This window comes from Sebastes umbrosus, chromosome 2, assembly GCF_015220745.1.
Source record: "Sebastes umbrosus isolate fSebUmb1 chromosome 2, fSebUmb1.pri, whole genome shotgun sequence".
Taxonomy (NCBI): Eukaryota; Metazoa; Chordata; class Actinopteri; order Perciformes; family Sebastidae; genus Sebastes; species Sebastes umbrosus.
The window spans coordinates 14478546-14489017 of record NC_051270.1 but is presented as its reverse complement, the minus strand read 5'-3'; the positions used below and the strand labels follow the sequence as shown (position 1 = coordinate 14489017).

At 38.1% G+C, this 10472-nt stretch overlaps 1 protein-coding gene across 4 annotated transcripts; it reads left to right on the top strand.

Moving 5' to 3' along the window:
• The first annotated feature begins 592 nt into the window (after nucleotides 1-592).
• Nucleotides 593-8784, top strand: LOC119482651 (proline-serine-threonine phosphatase-interacting protein 1-like). Of its 4 annotated transcripts, none has more exons than XM_037760373.1 (15): nucleotides 593-818; nucleotides 1715-1815; nucleotides 2581-2655; nucleotides 3432-3466; nucleotides 3571-3677; nucleotides 3901-3963; nucleotides 4143-4235; nucleotides 5509-5584; nucleotides 5784-5863; nucleotides 6331-6429; nucleotides 6964-7060; nucleotides 7233-7332; nucleotides 7633-7721; nucleotides 8041-8174; nucleotides 8376-8784. In XM_037760373.1, the coding sequence occupies exons 1-15, from the start codon at nucleotides 786-788 to the stop codon at nucleotides 8505-8507; spliced, it is 1314 nt and encodes a 437-aa protein (XP_037616301.1). In that variant the 5' UTR covers nucleotides 593-785; the 3' UTR covers nucleotides 8508-8784. The 4 variants fall into 4 exon arrangements, with proteins under 4 accessions (XP_037616301.1, XP_037616292.1, XP_037616318.1 ...); XM_037760364.1 differs by having other exon boundaries at nucleotides 7624-7721; XM_037760390.1 differs by having other exon boundaries at nucleotides 594-818; nucleotides 5539-5584.
• Nucleotides 8785-10472: the final 1688 nt, after the last annotated feature.

Genomic DNA, 10472 nt, shown 5'->3' with positions numbered 1-10472 from the left:
TCAGAAATATTTGGAACAATATCAATCAATTTGCCAAATGTAACCAACTTTGAGGTGCACTATGAATAAAAGGATGAATAAAAAAAGAAGGAACAAGAGAAACAAACAAAATACTGCATGTTTAACTGATTTAATTCAAATTGTTTTTTATTACATTAATGTGTTAACATATTGGTAAAGTATTATAATAATTTTAATAATATAAGATAATAATTATGTCATATTTATTATATAACACAGCCACTCTAGGTGCTTGCTAGCTGGTAAACCTTCAGCCATCAGTCCTTGTATTACTCACAAGAGCTGAGACTGACAGTATGACTGATGTGTGGGTTTGTCACTGTAAATGACCAAACCACCAATAAAATGTTGACAACAGATTATATCAAACACACAGAGATATACAGACTACATTATCTAAGCAGACACCCACAGTATAAATTATCTGCTGATGCATTTGACAAGCCCTTACACAACATTTAAACTAGACATTCAGTCTCATCCACCAAATGATAGTGAAAGAGGTGTCGTCTCTCGCATGGGCTGAGCTGACTGTGGTCAGTGACATCATGGGACAGAAGCTCTTCCTCATTCAAAATGACTCACAGACGCTCAGGCCATTCGTGGTTTTAAAACACAGTTTACTCAGCTAAGTAGCCCACGACCTTCAACAACTTTATTTAAACTGTTGGTGAGCGATTAACTTTAGCGAGGAAGTCCTGTAAAAGAAGTTCATACTGAGGAAAAGCTACTGTGTTCAGTTCAAGGAAGTAAAAATTTAGATCATGGCTCCTCTCATGTTTAAAGATGCTTTCTGGGTAAGTCTATTTTTTTGCTCATGCTTTGCCGAAGTTGTATTTGTCCTCTGAAAAGTGGTATCTTCACAGTCATACAATAAAGTATCTTAAGGGTTTTTTTATGTAGAGTTCACATGGTACGTAAACTACCATTTAATTTATTCCTTATTCAGATAATCGAAAGTACCTACAAAAAAAAAAAAAAACTGGGGCTGTCAAAGTTAATGCAATAATAACAATTTTTTTTTAACGCATTAACGCAACTGATTTTTCGGAAGTTGTAGCCAGCTTTGAAGCTAAAGTGAAGACTGCCATCAACTAGAAAACCTAAAGAATCCATTGGTACCAACCATGTCGTAGCTAGCTAGGAGGCTAAATAACGCTCCAAACACTCTAAACTGTCATGGCCATTTTTCAAAGGGGTCGTTTGACCTCTGTGAAGATACTGGCATCATAGAAAACCCAAGTAATCCATTGGTAATGAAGGAGGCTACATTTTGGTGAAAACTGGTATGGCCATTTTCAAAGCAGTCCCTTGACCTCTGAGTCCTAAAATAGCCAACATTTAGAGTGAAGATAAAATTTGACAGGTTATAATCTAAAAATGTCTGTGTTGAGCTCTTAAGTTCTGGCAGTTTTGTATCTCTTAACGGAGACAGTACTGGTGAACTGTACAGTTATTCCTCAGTGTTTAAGTTATTGTAACGTGTCAAACTAGTTTCTATCTGATTCAACGGGCTGTTTCATGAAGTACTGAGTATGTTGACATGTCACATAGATCTATTTTTACCAAGTGCCTGTTCTTCATTTTTACCACATAGTGAGTCCAGGCTTGACTCAACTGTTGCAACAGTGGTTGAGCCATGCTCTCCACTGCAGTATTTCTCAAAGCTTTCATCTATGTCTTCTCAACACAGGGGTCTGATATCACTTCTCACGCTGGGTATGACGCTGTGATCCAAAGGATGCGAGACGGAAGGCACATGTGCAAAGATGTGGAGGAGCTTTTAAAGCTGAGGTAGCATCAGTCTGTGTTTCAGTAGTTGGGGATTTGGGAAAATCCAAATGTTTGTGATTGTTGTTGTAACACTATGACACCATCAAATTAATATAAATCTAAGTAAATATAGATTTTTCCAGCAATGGCCACTTCATCACAGATCGACAAAACAACTGTATTACTTGATTATTCTGCAAAGAATTGAGGCTACAGGAGTTTTTACTATCATGAGACAACAGAACAGTGCATGTGCATGTACTCAGTCACACCTGTGTTCAGGTAGTCCCACCACAATTTAACAGATATTTGACCATTAAGGTTTAGTGCGTTGGTCAACTTTTCTCTGTCTCTGAGGCACAAATATTCAGCACCACCACTAATACTGAATATAGTAAATGATAATAGTACATTCATATAAGGTAAACCTCAAGATATAATCCAATCTAACAGAAGATGGGTCGGGCCAATGAGAGACATTTTATCAGCAAGAAAAATAACTTTGTGCTATGTTATTATCACCTGATTAATCACTAGTGACATAAAGCATACAACTAACAAGGGGTCCTTGTTGTTAAATGATGATGTTCTGGCTCCAAAGCCCCCAAAGCTTCTGTGGTAATAGGGTGCAAATGATGGCAGCATAACACAACAAAATACAGTGATGTATAATGTGTCTCTTTTGTTAGGACAGGAACATAATACCACAGTTCAGTTTTACAACTAAATACTAAAACCTAAATTCTGGGCTGCAGTGTCATGCATCTGTCTGTTCATACTGCACAGGGCACTAGCAGAGGAGAAGTATGGGAAGGAACTGGTGACTATCGCTCGCAAAGCTGGAGGACACGCAGAGATCAGGTAAATACATCGACTGGCATTCAGAGTCTGACGGCTATGAGGTCAATATTATGTACTGTACACACATACTGTACACTATATTGTAAAAGGGTCATGTATTAACTTTGTTGAAGGACAATCTGATGAGTTTTAAATGTTTAATGCTGCTTGAAACTGACCTGCAACATACAATATAAAAACATCAGTCAGGCGTCTATCAGTCATATCATCTTTTCAGAGGAAACACACGTCCGTGTCTGAAAAAAAACAGGCCGCATGTGTGTGTTTGTGTGTGTGTGTGTGTGTGTGTATGTGTGTGTGTGTGTGTGTGTGTGAACCGCCACCTACTGCAGCGGCCACTCTCTCAGTATACAATAGGTCATTATAGAGTATGTTGCCAGTTTCCTGTGCTCTGTCATGTCAGTCGCCTGCTACAGAGCTGACTACACTTTAAAAGTAACAATAACAGAAACAAATGGGAAACACTTTTGGGAAATTAAAACAAAAAGAAAAGCATTTTTTGGAGCTCTATGCAAGATTTTTACAATAACAAAGATAAGGTGCAAAGTTTGGAAGGAATCTCCACGTTGTCTTAGCATGTCGTGGGTAAAATAATAATCCACAGCAAATGCCAGTGAAATAAATAAATAAGATGCTGAGTGAAGGCCCTGAATGAATTAAAAAATGCTGGATAATGAATGTTGATTATTTTAAGTGTGCATAAATCATCGGCCTCTTTGTGCCCTACAAAAATGCACTGATTAATCTCTGATATTAAATGTGCATTGCTTTTCCAGCACCTTGAGAGCATCCTTTGAACTACTAAAAACACGTAAGTTCACCTAGTCATAGACAAATCCAACCAAAGTATAAATACTGCTGTTATTTGCGTAAGAAGAGTAGAACTGAACTCATTTTTGCTGTTTTTGGCTGCAGAAATCGAGAACATCGGTAACTTTCACATCCAACTGTCTGATATATTGAAAGAGGAGGTGAAAAAGATTGAGACATTCAGAGAACGGCAGAAAGAACAGAGGAAGAAGGTACTGGGCAATCTGTGTTGCTTAACAACTGACTTACTGTAAACACAAACATGCTGATGAACGTGACCTAAAAGATTAATAAAGATTACAGGAAGCTGAACAAGTTATTTCAGCATTTCCATTTATATCAAGTTAGAAATAAGTCTTGTTTTAAGTTTCTACAGCATGTTAGGAACTGTGGGTATCAAAAGGATATATTTATTTCTTCTGTTTCCCCTAATAGTTTCAAAGCATCATGGAGAAGGTTCAGAAGAAAAAAGTGTCTTTGTATAAGAGGACCATGGAGGTAGGAAAACAGCCACAGCTGATATCATATCAATTAGTACATATTGTATTTAATCCAGAAATTAGAGAAACTGATTTGATGGCATACTGCACATAATGGCCATCATTGGCATAAACAGCAAACATTACACAGCCCTTCCTGTTCCTGGTGGAACTGGTTTCTGTTTCTGTCTCTCCCAGTCTAAGAAGACCTACGAGCTGAGATGCAAGGAGGCGGACGAGGCAGAACAGGGGGCTGATAAGACAACGGTCGCATCCAAAAACTCAGAAAAGGTACAATCGCTAAATGAGCTACCTCACTATAAAAGTCATGTCAGACCAGTTTAAAGGGATTCAAATACAAACTTCCATTTATACATTTGGCTTTGCAATCCAAACTTCAAGTTTCCAGTTGATAGCAGGTCAGTGGTGGGACTTTGCTTCAACTGTGCACAGTGATGCAATATCTAGTAAGGAGGAACTGGAGTATGTACTACCGTGACCTCTGTCATCTCCTTTAAAGCACATTCAATGTTAAGCAAATGACCCGGATTATATTTGAACTTTTGTATTAGGGCTGTCAAAGTTAACATAATAATAACGAATTAACGCAAATTTGTTTTACCACTAATTTCTTTAACGCAACTTGTGATTTTTAGGCTGTAACGGGCTCAGTTTTAAAGCTAGAGTGAAGATACTGGTATCATATTAAACTAGAAAACCTAAGGAATCCATTTGTACTTACGGAGAAATTTTGGTGAGGAAAAACTGCATGGTCATTTTGATAGGGGTCTCTTGACCTCTGACCTCAAGATATATGAATGAAAATGGGTTCTCTGGGTACCCACGAGTCTCCCCATTACAGACATGCCCACTTTAATATAATCACACGCAGTTTGGGGCAAGTCATAGTAAAGTCAGCACACTGACACACTGACAGCTGTTGTTGCCTGTTGTGTTTGAGTTTGCCATGTTATGATTTGAGCATATTTTTTATGCTAAATGCAGTACCTGTGAGGGTTTCTGGACAATATTTATCATTGTTTTGTGTTGTTAATTGATTTCCAGTAATAAATATATACATACATTTGCATAAAAGCAGCATATTTGCCCACTCACATGTTGATAAGAGTATTAAATACTTGACAAATCTCCCTTTAAGGTGCATTTTGAACGGATAATAAAAATCATGATTAAATATTTTAATCAATTGACAGCCCTAATTTAGACATTTGGCTTTGCACCCCAACCTGTATGTTTCTAGTTGAGAGCAGGTCAACATAACGTTAGTGGTGCAACTTTTCTGCAATTGTGCATCATTGAGCAAGGAGGAACTGAAGTATGTTCATGTGCTACTGTGACCTCTGTCATCTCCTTTAAAGTCCGTTCAATCTTACGTAAATCCCCAAATGACCCTGATTATATTTAAACTTTTGTATATTCAGGAAAGGTTCTAATGTAACCTTTCCAACAACATGTCTAATATGTTTTGGCCTTGTGATGTTGCGACGATGATGTTTTAATGTGATTTAGTCTGTCAAGTTTGTGATGAGAGTTTGTCATGCAGGTCGCTTCCTGTGTAATGTTTGTTTCACAGGTACGTCACAGGGCCAAGCATTGCAGACAGGCCGCCACCGAAGCAGGTATGACCCAGAGTCATGTTTCATCTCTAGAACTTCTCATTTTAACCTGCACTTGTTTGTATTTGACTGTATGATGACATTTCTCAATACAGCAACCACTGATTATACTGTATATGTTTAATACTTGCTCTGTATATCATTATTTATATATTCTATTTTCATTTCTAACTATAACCAGCTATAATGATATCTCTCACAGAGAATCTGTACAGTTCCAACATTGTTCAGCTTGAAAGTGTTCGCCAGGACTGGGAAGAAACGCACAGAAGCACCTGTGAGGTACTGTGGACTACGCTCCTATATTATATGCGTCTGCTGTCAAACATAGTCGTGATAACCCAGAAAAACGGCTTCTAACCATACAGACTACACCTCACACCACATCCTCTTTATGTGTCTGTAATGTATGATTCCTCTCAAAGCCCCTGTACTGCTGACCGATGAGGAAATACCCTTATATCCTGCATTGTGTGCTAAAAATGGAACAACAAACCCACAATCACACAGTTATACTTCATCATACAAGTCGAGTTCTGTTATAAGCTGTTTCAATGTACATTACAATTGGCTTGCAGCCATTCATAATACAAATATTCAGAGGATACTGACGGTGTGCAGTAATGCAGCATAATACAATGTAAGGTGAGGGGGAACAAAGAGATGGAAAATAATCAAGTCTCTCTAAGTTACTGATATGAACTTGGAAATGGTACAGTAGAAACCAGTGGTGTGTTCATGTTTCTCAGGTGTTCCAGCAACTGGAGGGAGATCGCATCGGCATGCTCAGGTGTGCTCTCTGGGACCACTGCAATCATTTCTCCATGCAGTGTGTCAAAGACGATGAGGTGAGCTCACTTTCTTTATTTATATACTTTTAAATGGATACAAACCCAACTTAACCCCCCTGAGTTCAGCTTGGGGAGAGTGTCTGTCTCACTTAAACACTTGTTTTTAATGCAGGCACAGGTTCAAAACCTGCGTACAAATGCAAATTTAGCAATTTATCATTACCGCAGCGTTGTGATGTGGCTAAAGCTCTATGATAAGATCCTGCATTTTCAAACCTGACTCAGTGTAATTTATATTAACCGTGTAGAGCCGTGGCTCTATGGATGGTGATGTCGGTCAGTCACTCCACCACTTTGGTCTGAACTGAAATCTCTCAACAACCACAACTACTGGATGAATTGCCATGGCAAGAACAAACAGCACATGTTGTCACCCATTTGGTGGATGATTTTGCAAAAGCCCCTTTCATACATGCCAAGTTTCTTTTTAGCACGGATAACTGCACTTGAAATGAAAGTATCTAACCACAGAAGTGTTATACGGGAACAGTGTACAATTCTGATTTCAAAGAAATTGCCTCTTGTTTTCAGGTTATCGAGGAGGTGAGGAAGTTACTGGAAAAGTGTGACATCACCACAGACAACAACTATTTCATAGGGATGAAAAGCACGGGATCGAGGCCTCCAGGTAAGAGGCTACTCAACTGTTAGACTGTCCTTTCCCCTTCAGAGAAAACTACAAACTAGAGAAAGGAGAAAAGGTGCCACTACAAAAGAACTGGATTTAGAGTGCTACGCAATCATTAACCTCTCTTACAGTGGACAGAAAGCAACACCTCACTTCTCTTTTCCTCTCACAGAGCGCATACTGTTTGAGAACTACTACCAGACGGAGAGATCTGGGGACAGCAATGGCCAAGCCCAATTCGCAGGAGGAGGAGGAGAAGACATGATGTTGAGGTCTGACACGATCCACAGTGGAGGAGGAATCAGGAGGAGACAGCATTGTTACTGTACAACTTGCCGGGGTTCATGGTATAACACATGAATACTGCCAGGTTGTTGTGGCAGTAAGAAAATGTTGTCTCCTCCTGGTTCATCTTTCTTCAATACCTTTCTCTGTTTTGAACACTACAAAAAAAATACGAATTTCAACCAATGTGAAAGAATAACATGCAGCTGTCATTTAGACCTATTTATCTGTTGAACAGAACATTTCTGTGTCTATCCTAAATCTCTCCCCTGACCTGGATCACTCAGGTCCTCTGATCCCCTTCTGGCAAGCTCTGTGAACATCAGTATCAACAGTCTTCAAAGCTCACAATCAGCACTGACACCTTTTGGAGAGTGTAAGTATTGCATTCACTTGTTGGATCTCTCTTACTCCCTAGTATTGTGGGGAGTATTGAACATTTGAGCATATTTGAGCTCCTATAGTGGATCTTTTCTATTGGAATATGGATTGACATATTACAAATTGTGCTTGCTGGAATGACTGCTCTATGGGATTCAATGTTTTGTAACAATAAATAAATGTGTGAATAAAGAAAGAAACTTAATTGTACATTTTACTCTAATTGAATAAAATATCAATGCACTGTACACTATGTATTATATATATAGTTTTATTTCTCAAAGAAGTTAACATTTTGCATTTGCAATCGCCAGCTTTCCCTCTGGCTTCAGCTGAGATATCAGATGGAGGATATGCGCCCCTATCAGGCCTCCAGCAGGCAGCATCACTGGCCACAGTTCCAGCGGATGAAGAAACCTACATTGTACTTTATGAATATACTGCACAGGTGATTACTATGAATGCATTATTTTGTATTATTTGCAATACTAAGACGTAGCTGGACATGAAGTAGTTACCCTTATTGTGACCCGCAGTATGTTAAAAAGATAATGTAGGTATTCAGGTAAGAGATTTACGTGATAAAGGCTTATTAGTGTCACCCATTTGTGACTAACATTTGTCCTCTTTGTTCGTATTAACTGACCAGGAAGGAGATGAATTGTCTGTCAGTAGAGGGGATACAGTCCGAGTGTTGGAAGGAGGAGATGATGGCTGGTGGACAGTGGAGAGGAACGGGCTGACTGGACTGGTGCCAGGAAACTATCTGGGCAAAATCTGAACACACAAACATGTGCATCGTGTATCAAACTTGCAAAGACACATAAATGAACATAAAGACATGCCACTTCACTGGGGCAGTCCTCGACCAAAGAAATTCTTATATTATATACACTTATACGATGTTAACGACTAATCGTTTAGTTGATTTAATCGACGGATCTGTAAAACCGTGTTTCTCAACAAAGAATCACATGAAAGCACCGCTTTAAATCTTGTGTTTACCAGAGATGTGCTCATAAGTTTCTTAGAAATAAGTCATTATCTGGAAAAAAAAACATAAATATTGACTAATCGACTAAAGAGATCTGAGTAGACTAAGACCAAAACAACCTATTAATTGACTAATCGACTAAGAAGGGGCAGCCTTTCACTTCACCCACACATTCACACATAGTCAAACACATCTTTGTAAGGCTTCCTGAGTGCTCTTTACAGCCCTGGCTGATACTTGTATTCTTGTAACTTGATGTCTGAGCCTGAATTGGAAATCTACACTGTAAAAATGAAAAAGTCATGAAAACTCAAAATTTCAAGGTAACTTTTCTGCACAAGATTTTTTGAGTTTTGAGGCCAACTCAAACTCTTAAGCTTTGAGGAAAACTGTCTTCATTTGAGCCAACTAATTATATTTTGTTGAGATAACTTATCATTCATGTGTTATATAACTTAAAGTTTTGAATTCTACATACTAAGAATTTCAAGTAATTAAAGTTGTGCCAACTAATTCCTTTTTGTTCAGATAATTTATCTTTCTCATGTATAAAAACTTCAAATTAGGTTATTTGAACAATTTAATAAAGTTATGAAAAGTCTTCATCCTTCTTATTTAACACAGTAACGCTTTCTAGATAGATTTCTGAACTGATGAGTGGGAGTATTATTTATTAATGATTAATTAGTCATAAAAAGATATTACATTGTCACCCTGCTACCTCATGTGTTGTACAGCTGGAACAGGCCTGCTTATTATGATCTCTACTGTACAGTACAGTCTCATGGGACTGAAGAATGATAAACTATCTGGTGTTGAATACTTGGATGGACTGTTTTCAACTAGCTTCAAATGACATTGCTCTGTCATATGTTCAATGTGAGTGTGATGAACAAACAAAACAAGTTTCAGTTGCTAATAGTAGAACAACAACTAGCACTGTGCTAGTGCAAGAGAGGCTCTACATGACAACAATAACATTAACGTCATCAGACCCAGGTAAAGAGATAAGTGATCTCCAATCGATAAGAAAATTAAGCTGCTTTGGTTGACTTAAGCATTCTTTTTGATGTGATAAATCACGAGTTGACATTAAATTAAGTCAAGTGCATTATGGTGTTAGCAGTTGCGTTTTAGGTGTAAGCAGGGAATGAAATTAGCACCAGCCACCTGCCAAATAACAGGTGGCTGGTAAAGGGTAAATGTTGGCTGTGGCAGGGGAAAAAATTGCAGGTCACCTGCCACCATGGCAGACAGGTTTTCCTTCTATTAAGAAATATTATTTTTAAAAAGCAATTCTTAAGCCTAAATTTTCTATTTTTATTTTATTTTTTATTTATTTTTCATATTTTTATTTTTTTTATTATTATAACATTTTTAATAATTTTTAATTTTTAAGTTTCAAGTTTAATGTTGTGTTGTTGGCACAACTGGACAGCAGTAACCATCATGAAATAACTGCAGTTCCTCTCTTTGGCTCCAGAGAGCAGCGAAATGAGTTTTGGGAAGAATGGAGTCTTCCCTAAACTCTTTTATTGTTTCAAAAAACTACGTACCGATCCATGTCCATGACCTTCCGTTCCACAGCAGCACCATGCTTCTTTTCCTCTCATATAGCACCGTCCTCATACGAGCTCTTACTTTGTAGATGGCAACTTCCGGTCGCAGAAGATGAAAAAACGGGCGTTTTTTTCGTTTCTGTCTTCTAGCGATTTTATTTTTTGCTACACGTTAAATCGTATTACTTTTACC

Excerpts from the sequence above, each read along its gene's own strand:
- LOC119482651 (XM_037760364.1), top strand. The coding sequence starts at position 786 with ATGGCTCCTCTCATGTTTAAAGATGCTTTCTGG. Across the intron at positions 3,964-4,142 it reads TGTATAAGAGGACCATGGAG|TCTAAGAAGACCTACGAGCT; the intron begins GTAGGAAAACAG and ends TGTCTCTCCCAG. Across the intron at positions 8,175-8,375 it reads TTTATGAATATACTGCACAG|GAAGGAGATGAATTGTCTGT; the intron begins GTGATTACTATG and ends TTAACTGACCAG.